Here is a 23,189-nt window from a genome sequence, read left to right on the forward strand (position 1 = left end):
AATTAAAATTTTCAAATGTACTGTTTTTAAGCAGAAAAAAAGGTTCCAGTAAAGAAAGTCTCCAAAAAGGTGGTTAAAAAAGGTCCTGAAGAAGTCCTACCACCTAAAGGTAACTTTTTTCCTTTTTTAAAAAAACTTTTTTTAAGACAGTAAAATTACCTTATGGAAACAAGTCAGTTTGTTTTGAATTACTTTGAATCAATCAAATGTGTTTGATTATTCTCTTTATGTCAAAAACATATACATTTAAAATCCAAGCTGATTAAGACTGTTTAAAAAGTGGTCACTTTAAACCATCTGTGAGAGCAAAATCATTTCATTAACTGCAAACATCCAATATGCCTTGCAAATTCCAGGTTGCGATATGAATAATTTTTATTTATTTATTTATTTATTAAGTTCCAGAGGTGCTTCCAGAGAAGCCCAAAATAACATCCATGGCAAGGAGAGAAGAGATTCATGAAGAAAAGAAGGAAATATATGAAAAGCCCAAAGAAACTTATGAAGAATGGGAAGAAGATTATGGAGAAGACCATGACTATTATCTCAGGGAAGAAGGCTATGATGAAGGGGAAGAAGAATGGGAAGAAGCTTATGAGAAAAGAGAAGTGACTTACGAAGAAAAACGAGTAATTCATGAAGAAGGTATTTGAATTGTCATACCATTTTATTTTTTCTCTTTTCATATTTATTTTTAAGGTCAAACAATTTTGAGCCAGGAAATATTTTTTGGATTTATTTTGTTACAATATCATGAACCTTAATATACTGCCAAGTTTTAACTGACACTTGATGATAAGACAAGGACTCTAGTATGACAAGTTATAGATGCAGATAGAAATTGATACACTATAATTCAGTTACCAATGGACTTTGCATATCAGAACATCTTTAAAACCTAACATGAGTTAGTAGTTTGTAAGTATATGTGTCATTTTTTCTTCTGTCTTTTTCTTCTATCTATTTCTTCTATCATTTTCATGTATTGTAAATAAACTTGATTTAGGTTAAATGTTTCACACAGTAATTGCTTGGTTTTAATAACTGTATTTTGAAATTCCTTGATTGCTTTAGCTCTCTTGAGTAGTAGTAATACCTATGCCTTTAGAAACAGAATTTGGCTCTGATAAGAAACGATCAAACTTGGAAATAAGCAGAAAATTTTACTGCAACAATTGGATCTGCAAAACTCTGTGTTTTTCAACTTCATAATCTTACACTCAAAAGGTATTAGTTATACTACTGTATTGAGCCTTTAGACAATGCATTTTTCATCATTAACTGATGTTATTATTTTTAAAGTGGTTGAACTTCCTAAGAAGCCTGTGCCTGAACGAAAACCACCAACAATTACAGCTGAAAAGAAGGAGAAGAAAGAAGTAACAGTTCGTAAAGGTATGACTTTCCTGCAAAACCAACAGGAACATGCAGATTAACATCTCTCATGCATCTTCCTCAAGCTGAACTGCTGGTTATTCACACTCCCTTGAAAAAAAGATAGTTCTCTTTATGTTGGACAGTGACAAGAGCAAGGTTCATGGCAATCCTTCCTCTTCTCCCACCTCATATTTTCAAGTGGAGAGAGAATAGTGGCAGCAGTGGGTGAAGCAAACCAAGAATTGCTGGCAAAATCAAACCGAGCTTCAGTTATCTTTCCTTCTCACTGTACGTTAGCCTTGGGCATAGGTGGTGCTTTTGAGCCAGTGAACGCTGCACTTCTGTGAAGTGTCCTCTGCTTAGATCACTGCATATGTCTCAGGGGAGAGTGGGGCATGATCACCTGTTTCAGAAGTGCCTTTACCACCACTGTTCACCACACATGATGCACAAAGGTTATAACATTCCAAACATGAAAATAGCCAGTTCTACCTGGTTTGTGTCCAGAAGATAATTTGCAAGATTATCTAAACAATAAACATATCTGAATCACTTACAGTTGTCAAGAAACCTGTTGATGAAAAAGTTGAAGTAACCACTCAGAGGATTGCAGAAGAAAAAATCAAACAGGCTGAGGGTAACTACTGTTTAATTACCTTAATGTCATCTTTACATGAAAGTAATGGCTATTGTTACTTAGCTGATCTGCATACACTTTGTCTTCATTTAACACTGATCTGGTCAATTTTTCATTTTTTGAAACATCTAACAAGAGCTTGTGCTGAACTGTATAAAAGGAAAATGAAAAGCTTCATAGGGGAAAATACTAAATGCACATGCTAACTGCCAATGCTTTAAGAAAGAGAGTGATTGTCAAATTGCACCGGGTGAAACAGTATGTTTCACTCTGAGCTGAAGATGTGAAATCCCCATCTTCCTCAGATTTCTTGACCTCTCTACCAGGATGTCTTGGTTAATTGTTCGGTTATGAAGTTAAGATGCCTGCTTATTCTCGTGGTAACCACCTCCTCTTGTGTAGCATTTCCCATTCTGCAGCATGCATCTGTCAGTTGCAATTCAGTGTATGTCAGGATATGACCTGTGTGCTAAATGCCCTGAGTTACTCAGCCCCTTTAGAAGCAATAAAAAGAAGCAAACATATTCCTTTTGTTGCTTTGCATGGTTCCAAGGAGCCTGACTTAGCCACTGAGTTAGATTATGTTTGTCTTTTGATGTTTTTTCAACATCATTGCTAGACAGCTATAGACTTGTTTTGATCTTTTTGCTAAATAAATGACTGAGTAACAAAATTTTAATGCCAACAGTTACCAAGAAAGTTCTACCACCAAAACCTAAACCAATGATCATTGAAGAAAAAGTTGTGAAAAAGGAAGGTACAGATCAGCATCTTTCAATTGCAATTTACGTTTTTTCCAGCACCATGTGTGTTGTGCTCTTGTGCTTCTTGTGAATACGTGGGCCTGCGTTGTACGCATTTGGATCTATTGTACTAGTCGTGCCATGACTACTCCCAGTGTTTGAATAGTATGTGTACCATGCTTTTATCTTTCATGAAGTTTGTTTTTAACATGTTTGTGGCTAGCATTTTGATTCTTGGTTAAACAGCCTGCAGGATATTGCAGTGTGATTTAGATTTTTCTTCATCTGTTCTGCCTGCAGGCCTATGCTTAGATAATAAGCATAATTTTGTCCCAGTGACCCAAAATTTCTTTGAAGAACCGCCTTTGAAATTCTTCTGACATACTATTTCCTAAAGCTTATGCATGCATTTATTTTAAATTTGTGGGTTAAAGGTGTCTGTGTATTTAGTTTATAACAGATACTAAATATTATACTTGTATGCTTGTTTTGTGTTCAGTATTTTAGAATATGAATACTGACTGTCTAAATATGTCTAAGGCATAAATGTGCAACAGAGATACAGATTTGATAAAAACTCACATGCTGACTACCACAAATGTGGATCTAGAATATAAAATACTAAAACAAAGTCCTATCTTTAAAGTACCGACAGTAGAAACATGGACTGTTTCAGAAGAAAAGATGTCGGTTTCTGTCCACAGAGAAGAAGAGTATTCATATGTCACAGGTATGTACAAAACCAAAAATCTGCACACCCAAATCAAAACAAACTTTCAATCCTACTAGATTTTCTTTTAATCTGTTTTTATGTATGGCAAATTACATATTTAGACACACCATATATTTGTCTTTCAATATGCATTGCTTCTTCTTGTTCATTGTGTTATGTAGCCTCAGTTTTCTTTAGATTAATAGATGTCAACATTTCAACAATTTTCTTTTAACATTGTTTAAATGCTTTTCTTTGAAGAGCCAACAGAGCATGAGAAAACAGTTGAAGAAAGATTCTTTGAAGCTGTTTACCCAACTGAAGGTAGATTGATTAAGAATGAGAAGCCAATCAATATTTAAGATTTATAAAATAATTTGAATCTGTAGTTTATCAAAACTCACTGTGAGATTTGCACATGCTATTGGTTTTCTGGGTTAAATTTTTTCACATATTAGCATATGTGTTTCAGTGACCTTTGTGTACTGGACACACATAATATCTTCTTAAATGTGTTTCAGATGTACTGCAGACTAATATTTCCTATCTCCAAATGTAATATCTTCAAAATTCCTATTGTAGCACGTGAGGAAGTTGAAGAGTGGGAAGAAGAAGAGGAAGAAGTAATTTCTACAGAACTGGAGATCCCTCACGTTGAAGGTGAATAAAACCTGTACCATCGTGCGCTCCATTTTTCTGAACTTTCACATCATCTGCCTGTACCACTTTTTACCAAAGGATAGCAGATCAGAGCTGAAATTTTCCATCTCTCTATGGCTCTTCTCTCAAAAGTTCAAGCCCTACTGGATTTCTAAATCCAATTCTTCTTCATCATTGTTTTAAATAATTCTTTGAATAGATTTTTTTGAGATTAGCATATTGTATCTGTTTGGTAAAACAGTATATTTTTTGACATACGATGTTTGCTTATCCATCATGTTGAAAGTAGCCTACTGTGATTTATCAAATAATTTTACTGTCTCCTAAGTGTTCACCATCTATCTCTTTAAAGTGCCTGAGATACCAAAGAGGCATGCTCCAGAAGAAAGAAAGCCCATTCCTGTCTCTAAAAAAGAAGCTCCACCAGCTAAAGGTATTTATACTGCCCTAGTAAAAAACAGAAAAAAAAAAAAAACCAAACCAAAAAACAAACAAGTCATTGTTCATTATAATATTGTTCATTTTTTTCTTGAATATATTTATGAATTTACTCTCCACGTGTCTTTGGGTTTGCATTATCTCCATATGCACTCTTCAATTTTGTGTTATCTCCATACTTTCACTTTTTATTTGTGCTATAACTTCACTTACAGCTTTCATTTGTCTCAGTTCTGGCCTTTCTCGTTCCTAACAATCTTGTGCTTGTTGTTTGTATTTAGGTTGCAGACAAGTGTAGCGTGTTTCAATAGAGTACCATGACAGGTGATAGTGCAATAATGTTAACATTGAAATTTTATACTGTATCATAGTGTCTTTCCCATATAGTCCACTGTATGTCCAAAAGGTTGTACACTGTACTGTATTGCAGCTACTTGTCCAGACACTGTGTTCTATAAAGCAATCTTGGATTACTGAAATCTGGATAATTGGTCCAAAAACTAAAGCCCTCTCATTTTGAAAATGTTTTCCAAAGTGCCTGAAGTCCCTAAGAAACCTGTTCCAGAAAAGAAAGTTGTTGTTGCTAAAAAGGAGGTGGCTCCCCCAACAAAAGGTACAGCATCTTTTTAATGTGGGCTTTAACCAGTCCTGTACTGTTGTGCTGTATTCCTAATCACTATTCACTTGTCAGTGGAAGCATATGATAAATACAGTCTGTGTGCTATGTTGTATGTCTGTTCTCATCTAAGAAAAACTGAAAAGCCTTAGAAAGGTTGCTTAAGTAAATTTTAATACCTTGAAGTTCCTGAAGTACTTAAAAAACCTGTGCCTGAAGAAAAAGTATGCATTCCTTTTCCCAAAGAACCTCCACATGCCAAAAGTATACTTAGTGATGGAGTGTACATGTACCTGTTGAATATCTTTTTTTGGTGGGGTTTTTTTTGGTTTTGTTAGACTGTATGTAAGCATGTTTGTAAGCATGTTTGTGTTAAAAATTGATTTTTTTTTTTTTTTTTATGTATAATTCTTTGTGCATATATAACAGTTTTTAAGGCCAGGTAACATACGGGAGCAGCTCTTTCTTCAGTTGAGAAATCAGTCTTGAAGCACTTGATAGGCTTCCAGAGACTGGTTTGATTTTTCTTTTCTTTTCAAATACATGTTGCTTTTGTCTCATACCTTTGTATGTTAAGCGTATGAATGTTAAGCGTATGTTAAGCGTTATGTGGTATGTCTTGATATTCTTATAAACGGATTAATGAAATTCTATAATACTCCAATAAATCTTTGAAATACAGAGTTCAATTATTTTATATTTTATCTTTTTAAGTGCCAGAGGTGCCTAAGAGAGCTCCCCCAGAGAAAAAAATTGTTCCAAAAAGAGAGGAAGCCCCACCACCTAAAGGTACACCTAAACAAACACTCTTCTCTTGTTATCCTAAGTATCTTGTTTATGTCCAGTTTTGGTTTTGGTTGTTAAGCGAATCTGGTTTTAGTTGTACTTCAATTACATTAGCTATGTATCTTTTGTGTCAGTGTTGTCAGTAACTGTGCTGTAGATGCAGTCTTAAAACACCTATAATTTTAGTTACTTAACATTATTGTAATTTGTATCTCTGCATTGCCAGAAGTACCTAAGAAACCAGCTCCAGAAGAAAAAATACCCCATGTTCCTAAAGTAGAAGAAGCTCCACCTGCAAAAGGTCAGTATCATTCACTGTAATAACATTTATTGTAGTCTTCAGAAGATTGCATTTGTCTCAGCTTGCTCAGCTGTTGTGTTTTTTAAGCAAAATATGTCCATGTGTAATCTTTTTTAAATATGCATTTTTGTTATGTGATGCTGTTGCCAGTTTTGTACTTTTTATGTCCTAAAACTAAATACCTTTTTTTAAAAGTGCCTGCAGTTCCTAAGAAACCTGTCCCTAAAGAAAAAGTATCTCCTGCAGTTCCTAAAAAAGTTGAGGCTCCTCCAGCTAAAGGTATGGTTTCCAGTAGAATAAAAGTTTTTTCTCAGCTTCTGTTTATATGTTCTGTATTGTTACCAGTTGTTGATTTGTGCTTTCCCTGTGAATTCTGCTGTCCTGATTTAGTGACAATGAATTGTTGCAGTATGTTGCATGTGTTGTGCAATACTTGTAAAAACATTATTTCTAAATGTTGAATCTCTGTTACGTGTTATGTGCTCAGTACGCTTAAGGAATTCTTTGGAAACCTAGATTCAGCTTTCTGCAACATTGCTTTCACAATGGAATTAGAAAAGCATACATTTAATTTATTATCTTTAAAAGTGCCTGAAGTGCAGAAGAAAGCCACTTTTGAAGAAAGAGTACGTATTACAGAAGACAGAATATCTGTTGCTATTCCAGAAGAAATCACAACACCAGAAGGTACACTATAAACAGACAATTGTGAGAAACTTGTGCTTTGTCTACAAGTCTATTGTTCTTAGACCAAGATCAAAATACACAAAAATTTTGTGTTAGTTATCTTGTATGAGTTTTATGTTGAACATTTTACAGACTTGGAGGCAGTTAAGAGCCTCCTGAGTACCATTTACCTTTCAGTCTTGAATGCCAGGATCACAGCCTATTGACACGAATGGAAACTACCACTGAATGCTATGATCTTTTGGATCCGGCTTTCATGAAATCATAATAAGTATGGACTTACAGTGTTGAGTTTAGACTCCACTAGTTAGAACTGTAACCATCCATTTGTCAGACTGCCTACAAAGCTGTCTGTAGCCCTGCAGATAACAATGCTATTTCTCTCTGCAGTGCTAGCTTCTCACCAACTCTTTTAGTTCACATTGTCAGGCTCAGGGAAGGCTGAGGTCCGTTGATTTAAGTTAGTGTAATTCCACAAAATACCTGCTTCAAGATAGCGGAAATCAACATTTTGATCATTTTTATATTCCATTAATAACTAGCCAGTCAAGACAATTTACTCTATTAAAAAGCATAAATGATTTTTTAAAAGCAGAAATGGAAGTTAACTATCTAAAACATGAACATGCATATATATGTTCATATGGATACGTGCAGTGTTAACTTCTGTTTGTCTCCTGTGTATTAACCTTTTACCCCAGAAAAGGTTGATGTTTCCCTGATATAGTCACATTTGTAGATGTGTACATGACAGTCTTCCTTTCAATTCTTGATCTACCCTTCTCATCTTGTTTCTGTCCTTACTTTCATTCTAATTCTCCCCTAATTCTTTGACTGTTGTCAGCTTTTGTGATGGGGAATTTTGGGGAGTGGAAGCATTCTGATGGAATGACAGTTGGCTAGTGAAGGATGTTTGAGAGAGAAAACAGCACACAATAGGGTACATGGGGCACAGACAAAACACATCATTTAGAGCAAATCATACATATAATTGTGCACAGCACTTTCTGTATTATATTCATATCTGTCATTGTCATATAGAATTTGTAAGAATTGGTCTTCATCTTCCCCATCCACTGATCTCTCCATCCATTCATCCACCAAAAATACTAAAACTAATAATTTTCTTTAAAGAACCAACAGTTGAAGAATGGGCTGAAGAAGAAATGGAAGAAGTGTCTATTTCCATTCACAGAGAAGAGATTTCTGAAGGTACGACCACAATTCAGGAATACTAGGCAAAAGCAAAAAGTAATTTTCATTTCGTACCAAAAATAGCATGGAATACTATCTACTCTACTCATAAAGAAAACTTTACTACTATATAAATGTTTCATATCTTATAAACTTTAATGCTAAGAAAGTCTACAATTTCTGTTACTTGCTTTTGAAAAGTGTAGTAGTTAGTCCTCTTTGATACAGTGAAAATAATGAAGTATCTCTTGGATGCTGAGAATTATCAGCCCCTTTTTTTTTTTTTTTTTTTTTTTTTACAAACATTCTCTGTTGGAAGTTCCCCTTCCAGCAGGTTACTTAGATGAAGTAAAGATCCTTCAGCATGTCATGGTGCACCCTGGTTCCTCAGACCATTTCATCATAAAATGACTATATTGTTTGCACCTGTAAGTTTGTTGGTGGTGACATAATGCTGTGAAGGACAGCAACATATGCTGATTGACTCAATATCCATTACAAGTGACACCATAGGAAGTATGTCAAGGGATGGCTTTAGTCAAGGAATTTTCTCAGTATTTGGGAAAGAGGCTTTCTCAAAGTAGGCAAGTTCGAGCATTAGTGAACTAGTGGACAGAGGAATGGAAAGTGCTGATCTAGTACTTCAAACACTGAGCACTTTCAAATTCCACAGAAATACAAGATGAGAGCTCAATCTCAGTTCCATTTAAATTGCTTGGAGTTTTTCCATTGGCTTCGGAGGTAGCAGGATGGTTTGAATGTAGATTTTGTAATACCAGAGGTGTCTATTAGTAAAGCACACTGCTTATTCTTGTCTTACAAATATTTTGTTGCTTACCAGGACCATAAAGGCAGTAATAGATGTCAAATACTTAAACATAAGTATTTTTTTTATTTTACTCTTTTTAAGTGACTGAAGAAGAGTCTTACTACATAGAGGAGAGGGTAACTGTTCCTAAGAGAGAGGAAGCCCCACCCACTAAAGGTATACATTTTTTTCATTAGAAAATATTGGTTGTTTCATCATTCTGAGTGTTATGTTGCCACTATATGTTTTTCTCCATTTGTGTTTTTTTGTATTAAAGAAATGTGTACATGTTATATTGATACTTCTTGCCTTCATAAAACTTTGTATTGTAATCTCTTAAAGTGCCTGAGAAGCCTAGGAGAGTTGTCCCTGAACCAAAAGTTCCAGCTGCCCCTAAGGAAGCTCCAAAAGTTCAAGGTATAAACCTCCTCTGGGTGATGTATCTTCAGGGGTAGTGTGTCTGTCTTACTGTCTTGTTTGTACATGTTGACATGGGTAATGTCTGCTTCCAGTGATGAATGGTTGTCTCAAATTCCATCTTGTACTATGAAAAGTATTGTTTATGTTAACTCAGTAAAACACATTGATGTAGAAGGCAATTACAAGTATTACACCCTAATATTCTTTCTCATCTTCCTTCTCATCTTACTCATTTTTCTAAAGTTCCTGAAGTTCATAAGAAAGCAGTTCCCAAAGAGAAAGAACCTGTCCCTGTGCGTAAAAAAATGGAGGCTCCACCAGCAAGAGGTATCAGTGGTTTGTTCCTGTTGCAAAAAATGCTGGGTTTGCTGCATTCTGTCTTTAACATATATGCATGTTGATAAATGATATCTCATAGATCATATTTCTTCAACATTAAACACATACTTATGTCCATTTGTGTACAATGTGGCCTGTGGCCTGTGTCATCTTGGTAAGATTTATGTGTTATTTTGCCTTTTATCTTATGCCTGTTGGCAACTTCAGAAAATTTGATTGATTTCACCAATCTTTTTTAAGAACCTCCAGAAGAACGAGTACCCACTTTTGAGGTAGAAGTTGAAGAACCTCCATCAACCAAAGGTAAACGAACTAGAAATATTAATATAATGGAGATTTTTTTGTTTGGCCTTGCGGTATTTATGATCAGTCATTTTACTTAAATGAATTTCTGTTTGTTAATATCTGTAACCTCTGTCTGGATCTCCTCTTTCTTTTGACTATTTACTCATCTTTATACTATGGCTGTAAAATACACTCTTCTACAGTGTCTAATGTTTGTTGCTGGTTGCTGTTGAAGTTTACTTAGATTTTCTTTTTATAAAAAATCAGATTAAATAGAAAAAACTTACATATGTCTGTATTTCAAACACTGCAATCAAATATTCTTACACTTATATTTTTTAAGTGACTGAAGTGCACAGGAGGATTATCACAGAACAAAAAGTTGCAGTTGCTGAAAAAGAGGAGGCACCACCAAAAAGAGGTATATAATTTTTCAGAGCTACACGAGAAGTCTTGTTTCAGGATACTGATTTACTCTTATCATGTCTAATTGTCTAACACAAGCTGTAATGTTCAGTGTTTGCTGTCTTTTTTTATTTGACTTGAAGAAATGTCAAGTCTCCACATTTGTGTTTTGTCGTCTGATTATGTTCATAAACTATGATTAATTCAAAACCTTTTAAAATAAACTTTTTTTAAAATAATTGCTAGCAGTGCCCAAGAAGCCTGTGCCAGAAGACAAAGTACCTGTTCCAGTTTCACAGAAAGTGACAGCTCCACCAGCTAAAGGTATACAAGTTCTTTTGAAATTAGGCAAGGCTTCTAAATATCAGATGTCTGTGTGCATCATACTCACCATCTGCCTGGTTAACCAAATCCCAGTCTCTCCTGTCTTGATTATAAATGAAAAAGGACCTTTGTCTCCTCCCCTGCAAAAGAATGTAGAAGGTGACAGAAAACACACACCTGCATTCCTTGCATTTTCTAGCTGCTATTTATTTAACTTCATTGATCACTCTGGCTGTTAAGTCCTTTGGACAGCGGAGCAAAGACTTTTACTCAGTGAAGAAATTCAATAAATGTGAACACATTTAGAAAACAGCTACAATGTAGCATTGTCAGTATTCAGTCAAGGATTTCAAACTTACAAATATGTCCTCTCTTTCTGTGATTTTCTTGTGTTTGAAAAGTGATTTTGTTATGTATCCTGTATGTGTGGTGTTTAATTATGGTTTAATTATGTTTCTGAAGAGCCTAGAGGCAAATTATTTACATCTTAGTTTCATCTCAGTCATTCCGTCTTATTTCATGATGTGTGAATATGCTGTTTGTTTTTGATGTGTGTTGGTCTGTATGTCTGTTAATCTAATATTATGCGGATTATTTTAGTAGATATTTATAGATAATTGAATATATTTCTGTGGTTACTAAAATTGCACACAGTGTTTTGAAGTGTCTAATTTATCTGTGGAATTAATTCCTGCAACCCCACACACTAGTCTTCAAAATATTTAATGCATATCTAGCTACTGTGCATTAAAGCTTCAGCTGGTCTTTTTCTCTGTTAATTTAAATGTCTTTATGTTTGTATGTATAGTGTGATTCTTTGCGTTTATTGTAAGTATCTTTGCTATGTAAATATGTGCTATCTGCACATAATTGTTTGTCCATAATTCTTTTGTATGAACTTCAGAAAGTTCAGAAATTCTTTTAGAATTTAGTATTCTTACATTTACTATCTTTAAAGTGCCGGAAGCAGCAAAGAAAATAGCCAGAGAAGAAAGAGTATCCATTGCTGTTCCAAAGAGAAAAGTGTCTCCACCACCAGAAGGTACTCCTGCCCATGGATTAATCTATGAACAGACTATCCTTGTGCAGTACCACCAAAGCTTCAAGCCTGCTGGTCTGGCACCTTTCTTGAAATTTTAATGTAAGAATCATAGAATCCTTTAGGTTGGAAAAGATCCTTAGATCGTCGAGTCAACCGTTAACCTTACACTACCAAGTCCACCCCTATGTTCCACCATAGTCCCAAGGGAACCTTAACAGAGTCTTTGAGAAACGCTAGAGACATATTTTTCCCAGTTACTCTGGGTTGGGGGTGTGTGTCAGAAAATAATAACTAGATTTCTAAGAAACCCTAAATGGGGTGTTTATTACTGTACATGATACTACACCAGAGAAAAATATTAACATTAGACTCTGTCTTTGAAGTACCAACAGAAGAAGAACACTGGGCTATGTCAGAGGAAGTATCCATTTCTCTTCACACAGAAAAGGAGATTTCATACACAGGTATGAAAGGAGTAAAAAGATTCTATGTCCAGATTTACAACTTGTCATCTACTTGGGGAAAAAAAAAAAAAAAAAGGTGCAAATCAGCAGTTTATCCTGAAATTGAAGCTTGTAGAATATGACCTACATGCCTCATACTTAGCTGACTCAGACCTCCTGTTGTTGGTAAACATTGCATTGTCATACTCATATTATGAGAGATTAATATAATCACATCAGTGTGAAGTTAAATAATCTATTTAGTCTCTCTGTTGGAGAATGATGGGGGGTGGGCAGATAATAAGTAGTAAGAGGAAGAGGGAAGAGGATCTTTGACTGGCTTTCTGTAAGGCAGGGGTAATATGCTAGCTGGTCTGGGAAAAAAAGGTCAAAGCAGAAGGGGACATTAACTGTAACAGTTCTCCTGTGGAATACCAAATAGAGGTGTTGTAGCTAGAATCCAAAAGAACCTGAACTTCCTGGCAAGGGCACTCATGCACAATGCAGTTTTTGTTATCAAATCAATCAAAGTTACCAGTTCCAATCAGTTTTAATTTAAGATTTCAAATGCAGATGTACCTGGCACTTACAATTAAATATTAGGAAGATTAAAAGGTCTCCAATCTGTTAAGAAAATGTGAAAGTTATTCTCTAACTTGGAAAGTCTAGTAGCTTCCCAGATGTTAAAACGCTATGGTAATTTCCTGTGCAGTTTCCAGTTACATTGATCAAAAATTTCCCAAGATGTGCCTCACAAGACAAGGCCCATGCACTGCTGCTCTGCAAAAGAGAATATGCTGCTTAAACACAGATTGCTTTCTTTCCTGAATATATCTTAAAAACTGAACATATTCACACCTTAATCTTTTGGAAATTTTCCTGCCTTGACAGGGAATGGCTCCCTGCCATGTCTGAACAAACAGGCCACTTTGTAAAGCAACCAACAGAAGAGGAAAATACCTTCTTCACTAAGCAATTAATTCTTTTGCCTTTAATTAGACCAGGGCTCTTATACATTGTCAGTCACTCACAAACGTTTTCTCTACATGCTCCCTCATCTTCGTCTGGTTTCCTATGCAGGAACTGGGGCAAAGTGTCACTGTTGTGGAGAGGGGCTGCCACAGATGACAGTGGGATTTCATGATTTTGAAACAAGAAGAATTTGGATTTTGAGTTCTGCCCATTAGCAAGCTTAACTTCACTGCTGGCATCAGTAGATGAAGCAGGAATCATATCAGATGCTAATATTGGGATCTTGAAATGTGTGTTGTTACTTAATTGAAAGCCACCCTAATGGCTTCCATAATTACACATCCAGTGTCAATAAACACACTTGTCTTTTATGTATTAGCCATATATTTGTAAGATATCTTTTTGTGTTTCTTGCCAAGAATAGTTTTGCTTTTAAACAACACTTTTAAAAATTCTTAAATGTAAATGTACTATATCTTATTAGTGCCTGATGTACCAGAGAGGGCTATCATTGAAGAAAGAGTGCCAATTTATCCTCCTAAAAAAATGGCAAGACCACCAGCCAAAGGTATACTGGATAGAGTACTGAAGTATGATATAAATGTTTTTTGTGTCTTGTATGTTCCATGTGCAGTGAATAGTGACTTGTTTTCTATGGAATGTTCTTCCTTTGGTTTAATTCTTATTTGACAATGCCTTGTGATCCTTATTATTATTAAGATCTATGTGCTAAAATTTAAGATTCTTTTAATTGGTATCTTTTTAAGTGCCTGAAGTACGGAAGACAGTTGTCCGAAAAGAGAAAGTGTTTGTTGAAGTCCCTCAGTATGAAGAAGAAGAAGTAGAAGAGATTCCAAAATACAAAGAGGAAGAAGCCACCAGATATGAGAAGGAAGTAATCCATTACAAGGAGGAAGTCCACCATTATGAAGAAGTTAGTCACTATGAGGAAGAAGTTCCTCAGTATGAAGAAGTTCCTCAATATGAAGAGGAAGAAGTCACACATTACAAAGAAGAAGCGGCTTATTACGAAGAGGAAGCTCCTGAATATGAGGAGGAAGAGTCAGAAGTTCCCCAGTATGAAGAGGAGGCTCCCCCACCAGTTAGAGGTATACTTTTGTGTGAGAAAAAGTAGTATCTTTTCATTCTGGTAATATACCAAAATTTTGGTTTAGTATGTTTCAGTGTGCTTTACAGTGTGCCTTTTTTCAACATGTTTAATGATTAGTATATGGTGTAGAAAATGTCTGATGGCTGTATGTCTTACTCTTCTACTACCTCTTGTCATGGTTTAACCCCAGCCAGTAGCTAAGTACCATGCAGCTGCTCTCTCACTCCACAAACCCGAAAAGGGATGGGGAGGAGAATTGGGAAGGAATGTAAAACTCAAGGGTTGAAACAAGAACAATTTAATAATTGAAATAAAATAAAACAAAAACAACAGTAATAATAACAACAACAGTAACATTATTGTTATTATTACTACTACAACAACAATTATAATGAAAAGGAGAGAGAAGGAGAGAGGAAAAAGATCCAAAGGGAAGGGAGAAAAGAAAGCAAGTGATGCAATATAATTGCCCGCTACCCGATGACCAATGCCCAGCCAGTCCCTGAGCAGCGATTGGCAGGCCCCAGCCAATTCCACCCTGTTTAAATACTGAGCGTTACATTCTGTGGTATGGAATATCCTTTTGTCTAGTTCAGGCCAGCTGTCCTGGCTGTGTCCCCTCCCAATTTCTTGTGCTTTTCTAGCCTTCTCCCTGGCAGGGCCTGAGAAACTGAAAAGTCCTTGACATGGTACGAATATTACCTAGCAACAACTCAAAATATCTCTTATCAACACTGTTCTCACAACAAATCCAAAACACAGCATTGCAACAGCTACTGAGAAGGAAATTAATTCTATCCCAACCTAAACCAGGACACCTCTATGAATTTCAGTGTTCTATACCATACATGTTCTTTCATCTTTCATATGAAGTCTGTATAACCCACTAAGAAAATTTGATTGAGCTTTATTTTATCCTTGTCTGGGGTTCAATTATGCTATCAGACTGTGATTAAAATACTTAGAAATGTTTACGAGAATTCTGCAATCACAGAAAAAAACTTTATCTAGAAAATAGGTAGTGTACTTGAAAATAAGTGAATTAAGAACACAAGTTGCATTGACTTTCTCTCAGAAGTCTTTATAACCCTATATTTTTTGTTTATTTCTGGAAGGGAATAATAGATTTTCATGGAAAGCAAAGATGTAAAAGTTCTATTAAATTGCCATTTTAAAATACTTAGGTGTTTTCCTTAGGAAAAATTTTTATGGTACTAGTATAAATTTTCAACATTGTTAGTACAGGATGAACATACTGATCACTACTTAGAGAGGACAACAAGGTCATGCCAAGATCTTGGTAATAAAGCCTTTCTGCATTGTAATAGAAAGATATAGACTATCTATATCCAATTTTCCAAAATTAAATAATCATCTAATGGTATGTAAAAATGTATATTTTCCAGTCCTGTTTCAAATCATTCCATAGTGTCTCTTCCCAAAAATGAAATTCAGAATTTTTTTTGCCTAATTAATAAATGCCAAAACTATGTTTAACATTGCTTGTACTAGAATTTTGACATATTGATTAACATATTTTCTCTAGTAGAGAAAAGGCCAATATGTACACGGCAAGAACCAGGTTAACCCTGAACAGGAAGATTAGGGTTACCTAAAATTTCCTTTGACTCTATCATAATAGTTAAGTTTAAGTCATATGTGCTCCAAACTTTCTTCAGTATGCTCAGAGCCAGTGGGGTTACTCTGCTGTCATCATAAAATTTGCATGGATATTTCTGGGTTCTGGACTACAAAAACCATCAAGATACATTTTAGTTGAAACTTTTACCTCACTGCAGTTAAAGGGAAAATCGATTTCAGCAGTCAAGATTTGTTTTTTTTTTTCATCAAAGTACATCACTCATAAACATTGCTGTTACCCAACAAATTGTGGTATAAACTGCTGGGCACTTATAATGTGTCCGTAGTTCTGTGCTTGAAGTAAATCAATTGATAAACTTGATGTGTTTGCTTTTTACATGTAGAAAGTACTTGGAGATTTCTAAGAAAGAAAATCTAATTAGCAATATATATTCAATACATATACAAAATTGGCTTATTCAACATGAACAGATGCAACCTATTACATATCTGAGAGGCATTAGGATGATGGCTCTAGGGGAAAATAAGGAGAAGTAGTGAAACCACTAAATATCAAATACAGCAATTCTATAGTAGTTTATTACATTTGTAATAAATTTGTAATTACATTTGTAATAAACATCAAAAATGGGAGGAAAAAATAAAATTGTATTTTAGCAAGTTTTCCCACCATGACACTTCTGAATCTGCTTTAACAGCTGGTTCTAAGAAGCCAAACTCTGTCTTAAGTCAATCCTTTGACCAGCAAGTAAGCTCTTGAAGTTAAAAATATTTTTATTGATGGCCTTAATGGCTTAGCAAGGAGAATGGACGCAATAGCAGTTAATATCTGTTTGCCATTTTATTTTGTCTTATTTTGTCTTAATAATCAAACCATGTTAAATCACAGCTTTATGTTTGGGGTATATATTCGTGACGCTTGCACTTTGTGTTCCTGTTGTTTTGGAAGTAAATAGCTAAAACATTAATGGTATCTTTTAAGTGCCTGAAGTTCCTAAGAAGCCTGTTCCAGAGGAAAAAGTACCTATTATGAAGAAAAAAGAAGCTCCTCCAGCAAAAGGTATATATCCTCTCTTTGTATTAGCAGTCACCCTTTGAGTATGTAATTCACAGTACTTTACAGATGCCTTACTTGATCGTTACTTTTTTCTGTTCTTTTTAGAGAGGGCTCTTCATATGAAATGTTTGTGCTGCTGTCTTTTTTGTTTCTTTTCTGTTTTGGATAGCTTGTGGATTCTTTTTTAACCAAAATAATATTTTTTTTAAGTGCCTGAGGTGCCAAAGAAACCTGTACCTGAAAAGAAAGTTCAAGTGATGAAGAAAGAAGCTCCCCCAGCTAAAGGTATATGAACTTGTAATTACTTTTGATCAGAAAGGTCTCCTAGACTTCATTTATCTTCCCACTTGTGTTAAACACTAGGATAGTAAAAGGATTGTTGCTCTTAAGAATTGTGATTCTTTGTGTTTGTGTTTAATTGTTTAGTGTCACTGGCTTGTATGTCATAGTGGTTTAGATTCTTATGCCAAGCTCAATTTACCATAATATCTTACTAAGTTCCAGAAGTGCTGAGGAAACCTATGCCAGAAGAAAAGGTTCCTGTTCCTGTACCAAAAAAGAGGGAAGTTCCATCAGTGAAAGGTATATCAGCTCTTGACTGAATATGTTAAAAAAAAAACTTTAAAAATTGGTCTTTGTTCACCTGTCATCTTTAATGTAATGTAGAGTGAAGAGAGTTTTCTATTCTTGACAGTTCTTTGTCATTCCACTTTACTGATTCATATAGTTGTTGTTTAGCTTATGCTTAAAAAATTAAATTCTTAAACTACAACAATATTTTTAAAGTGCCTGAAGTACCAAAGAAACCTGTGCCAGATGAGAAGGTACTTGTCCCAGTGTCTAAAAAAGTGGAAGAACATCCACCAGACAAAGGTACACTGGTTTCTGGTTCAACAGTGTGATTCTAGTTTTGTTTCTTCAGCTTTAGAAGAATGCAAATAACAATCCCATTCCTTGTCCTGGTGTGTTTGAACCACTCACTGGCCTATGTTTGATCATAGCCACTGTATTGTGGACGTTTCTGTTAGTCATGGGTGCTGTGCTTAATCTACATTTATTCTCTATGTTTGTGTCCTGTATTTTCTGTCTTTTGGATCTTGTGTATCTAAATTATTTAAACTACTTGGTGTTCCAAGAACAGATACTTCAAAAGACAATGTACCTAAACAGCCAGACTTCACCCTTAGCCTTACTATGTGAAGTTGTAATGCTGTAGTCTCTATGTTTGTAAGTTTACATCGTGCATAAATCTGTGGATAAAATCAATGTTATCTTTCATACACAATTACATTTTAACATATTTGTATAGTTATGTTAATTACACAGTTATCACTTTAGTATGTTCTGTGTTACATTGAAAATTAATTTAAAATATCTTTAAAGTGCCTGAAGTGCCCAAGAAAGTTCCAGGAAAAAAAGTACCTGTCCCTGTACATAAAAAGCCAGAACCTCCACCAGCCAAAGGTATCTCTTCTTATAAATGAACATGTGTATGATGTTTGTTATTGTGTCTGTATGTTTGGTATTAGACATTAACTGATGTATTGTAGCAGTTTGTGACAAATGTACTTGCTAATTCATAGTCTTTAGCTTCTGTGTAAGTTGTCTCTCAGTTTCTGATGTTGTGTCCAAGTTTTCTACAATTAAATACTGTCTTTGAAGTGTCAGAAATTCCAAGACCTCCCCCTGAAAAGATACCTATGTTTGTTCCTAAAGAAGAAGAGGAGGAAGAGGAAGCTGTTCCAGAGATACCAGCAAAAGGTACACCATTCCTTCTTGAAAACTGTCACAGACCTTTGTTCAGTTCATTAAAAGATCTTCATCTCTATTAACTGTTTTAATTTGGATGTAAACCTTAATTATCCTTCTGAGGGGAGTTTTCTTCTTATTGTTGGTCTTTGTGACTTTTGTCTGTGATTTTAGTAGCTTTGGTGCTATAAAATTAATTGAAAAATGCTTATTAAAACAATATCTTTAAAGTGCCAGAGGTGCCCAAGAGAGCTGTCCCAGAAGACAAAGTGCCTGTTGCAGTTCCTAAAGTAAAGAAAATTCCACCAGCCAAAGGTATATCACATCATGGTGTATGCAGATAATTCCTCTCCTTTGCATTTTCTTACTGCAGTGGAAGCTCATTTTAAAAATCAATTTATACTTGTGTAAAATCAGAGCCTTGGTTCTAGCACCCTGCTGCTCCCCTGTAGTGAGCAGTGCTAGGTCTCAGGCAGGGCTTGATTGTCCATTCTGTTATTGCCTTCAGCCCACTGAATAATTCATTGTGGTAACAATATTCAGAACTAATGTTTAAATTAATTTAAATTTTGTTTAAACAAAATATGTGGAATATTTTATGGGCCTTTACCCAGAAATTCTCCTATTCAGGGAGATCATTCTGACAAGTACCTCAAGAGTATGCTAAAACTCTAAAAGCCTTTTAGCTAAACTTATATAAAAATAAAATCAAGGCACAAATGACCATAAAAATAACCAGAAGATATACTCTAAATATGAAAGTCAAAGTGAAGGCAGAATATTGTAGAGGCTGCTGTTTGGTGCTAAGCAAATTCCACCACAGCAGCTCAGGTTTTTAGAAAAAAATTTGAAAAGCAAGACACTGGAAGTTTTTTATATAAAAAAATAGATGCTTATAATCTTCTACAACCTCGTCTTTGTAGCATATCTTGCTAATATTTTCTGTTGGTAATGACACTGTATAATTAAAATAGGCAAAAGAGTTAATTCTTATATAATCCTTATAACATAATTGCACTTTGCTGTTTTCAGGGAGTGAAAAATAAGGCAGTTTCTCTTATTTTTGTTACTGTTGTTACTTTAGAGTTGGTGTCCTTGTGTTTCATGTTATGGATTTTTCTTTGTGAAGTTGTGAAAGTAAAGTTCTTAAAATAATATCTTTAAAGTGCCTGAGGTGGCAAAGAGAGTTATGCCTGAAGAAAAGGTTCCCATTTTTGTTCCTGAGGAAGAAGAAGAGGAAACTATTTCCGAGGAAATCATACCAGCAAAAGGTACATGATCTTTTCTTGCAAGTTACCCATGAGATCTTTTGGCTTCATTAAAATTAATCTTCATTTCTTGTTCTAAGTTGTATGTAAATCTTAATGATCTTTCTGGGGAGCTTGTGATCTTGTTTCATGTTTTTTCATGCTTTTAATGCTCTGAAAGTAAGTTTAAAATATGTTTGCAAAATAATATCTTTAAAGAGCCAGAGATTCCTAAGAAACCTGTCTCAAAAGAAAAAATATCTGTACCCGCACCCGAGAAACTGAAGCTTCCTCCAGCAAAAGGTACATAAATTAACACCTAGGAAAATGTGCTGTTATTCTCATTCAGTGTCTCTATTTTATTTTGTTTGTTATTTATGTTAGTTTTGTGTCCCTGCTGTCTTTCTGTATTGATGTCTCATGGTTCCTGTCAAATTTATAGCGAAATATAAGCTCTGAAGTGATTTGACTTGTTCAAGAAGTCTGCCTGTGGATATAAAGTGTCTTTTGTTTTTATTTCTGTTTCATCTTTAAAACATTTAAAATACGTTCTGCAGATCAGTTCTAATTTCATTATGTCTGTTTGTATATGTTGTCTGTTGTCTTTCTCACACTACTGGTGGGTGACATTCTTAAAATAAAATAATGTCTTTAAAGTGCCTGAGATGCCTAAGAAACGTGTTCCTGAAGTGAAAGAACCTGTTCCTAAAAAGGTGCCACCTCCACCAGCCAAAGGTATTGCAGTTTCTAAATGCTGTTTTCATTAATAGATAACATTCTTCATTCAAGTTGAGTTTAGCAAGGGACATTTTATTATGTCTGTCTTGTACTATATTTGTCCCCATGCTATTTGTTTGTTTGTGATTTTCTGTTCTGCTGTTTGTAAGCTTTGGGCTCTGTGTCTATTTAAAAATTGTGCAAAAAACCCACTGAAGTTAGGTCCTATCTTTAAAGTACCCAAGGTGCCTGAGAAGGTTGTTCCTGAAAAGAAAGTCCTTGTTGCACCCCCTGAAAAAGTGGAGGTTCCAGCTGCAAAAGGTATATGTACTCCTGAATATAATTAATATGTATGCGAAAAATACTCTTGACTTTCTTCTGCTTTTGTCTTTGTTGTATGAGAATCCTGCTTAAATTTATGTTCAAACTCTTCATTAGCAGTGTTTACATTGTAGAAACATAAAGCTCTGTTTCTTGTGCTTTTTTACTTACACTGCTTTAAGGTGTTGTTTTTAAAAAAAAAAATATTCTAAAAGAAATCCATATTTTTAAAGTCCCTGAGGTGCCTAAAAGAGCTGTGGCAGAAGAGAAAGTGCCAGCTGTTGTTCCCAAACCCAAAGAACCAACACTGACTAAAGGTACAGATATATTTCTTCTTATTCCTCCCAAAGATTTGTTTTTCCTCCTCATTCTTAAAATCTTTTATAGTATATATACTGTTTGAGAAGAATGTTCTTATATTTTAATGTAAGAATCTTGTGGCTATCATGTACATTTTCTGTTCTATATGGATAGTCTTGACTAAATGTAAAAAAAAAATAAAAATATTGTAAGGTAGTAACAATAATACTGTTTCCAAAATGCCCAAAGTATCCAAGAAACCTGTCCAGAAAGAAAAAGTCCCTGTTCCTGCTCCTGTGGTGGAGAAGCATGAGTATACATATGAAGAGTATGAGAAGTATGAGACATATGAAGGTTTTGAAGAGTTTGAGGAGGTTCAGGAAACTGAAGAAATTGAGGCATATGAGGAACCTGAAGAACCTGAGAGATACAAGGAGATTCAGGAACAGGAATATGAAGAGGAGGCTGAGGAGAAAGAAGATGTCTACGAAAAGTATGCATTTAAGGAGAAGGAAGAGATCTATGAGAAATATGAGGAGGTATATGAGGAGGCGTACGAAATCCAACCAGCTATAGGTACATCAATTCATTATTTCTTTATTCTTATAGTTTCTTGAATTCTCAGCTACTGCTTAGGCCTTTTGGCCTGCTTTGGGTGTTTATTCATATTTTTCCCCATTTGTAGTCCTATGTATGTCTGTTGCTGGTAACGATAAATTCATTCAAAGATTGTTTCTCTCCTCCTCCTTCCTGAGGAATACTTCCCTTAAGAGTGGAATGGAAGGATTCCCCATCTGACAGCCCAAGAGTGAGCTAGTGTAGATATGACACAAACAAAGTAAATGATAATTTTCTGATACAGTTCAGCTTCAGCCTGAGCTAGATATTTTTATACGTTAACATTTGTTTCTTTTGCCCAGTTTAGCTCCTGTAAGTTACAGAGATGTTTAAATTCACGTAGGGCCTTCCTTCCCGTCATTTAAAGTTATGATCATAGGATCCCTCATGCCAAAGAGAAAGCATGTCTAAAATATACCAGAAAGATGTATGCTTATGTATTCCTTAGCTTTTGTTGCTCAAGAACTATTACGTAGCTGTTCAACTTGCCTCTGCATAAATGATGAGATGGTTCCTGTATAAAGGAGTGATTGCACTGCTTTCTGTGTTTGTATCTGTTGTAATTCCTCATAAATAACTAAAACCCCATAATTAAATATTTTTTAAAGTGCCTGAGGTGCCTAAAAGACCTCTGCTAGAAGAAAAAGTACCTGTTCCTGTTCCTAAAAAAGAAGCTCCACCAGCTAAAGGTACATCAACTATTAGATAAATTTAAAAACAGAGCATTCTGCTTGAGTCTCTGAATCCCCATATCCAGTAATTTACCTATTCCTATTTGACTGCTAGACCTTTAACTTTCTTTTCAAAGACAGGAATTAAGTTACGAACAAAATAATATTTCTTTAACAAATCAAAACTGGTACAAATTACTTTCTGAGAACAAAGAAAGTGCAGGTAGGACCTTCAAGATTTAAATTTTGCTGTCACAATATAAGTGACATTTTATAGCTAATTATTGAAAACAAGCAGATGAATAAATGAATAAAAGTCTGTTGAGCTATAGCACCCTATCAGTGAAACACTAGTTCCCTACAGAATCCTAAAACACTATGACCTGCTTCAACCTCACAATTTGCTGGAGTGCATACAGTCCTGATGAGTGTTCTCTGTATCAGGCTGTACAAAAGAGAAGTATCATGAATAGCAATTGTCAGTGGATGCTAATCGAATATCTGTGCAAGTTTGGAGCTCTGTAACTTTCTGTTTAGAGCACTTAATTTGCCAGAAATTCCATTTTGTGCTAATAAAATAGTTAACAAAAATTATATAATATGATAA

General features: G+C 35.0%; 1 protein-coding gene across 1 annotated transcript in view; it reads left to right on the top strand.

Annotated features, from left to right (window-relative positions):
- TTN (titin) overlaps positions 1–23,189 on the top strand; it is a 238,731-nt gene that overhangs the window by 88,646 nt on the left and 126,896 nt on the right. Inside the window, exons 107-112 of the mRNA XM_055812704.1 lie at positions 32–109; positions 400–645; positions 1,303–1,395; positions 1,937–2,014; positions 2,703–2,771; positions 4,052–4,129. Of these exons, the coding sequence (XP_055668679.1) occupies positions 32–109; positions 400–645; positions 1,303–1,395; positions 1,937–2,014; positions 2,703–2,771; positions 4,052–4,129 (642 nt within the window). The remainder of the gene's footprint in view (positions 1–31; positions 110–399; positions 646–1,302; positions 1,396–1,936; positions 2,015–2,702; positions 2,772–4,051; positions 4,130–23,189) is intronic.

This window comes from Falco peregrinus, chromosome 8, assembly GCF_023634155.1.
Source record: "Falco peregrinus isolate bFalPer1 chromosome 8, bFalPer1.pri, whole genome shotgun sequence".
NCBI lineage: Eukaryota > Metazoa > Chordata > Aves > Falconiformes > Falconidae > Falco > Falco peregrinus.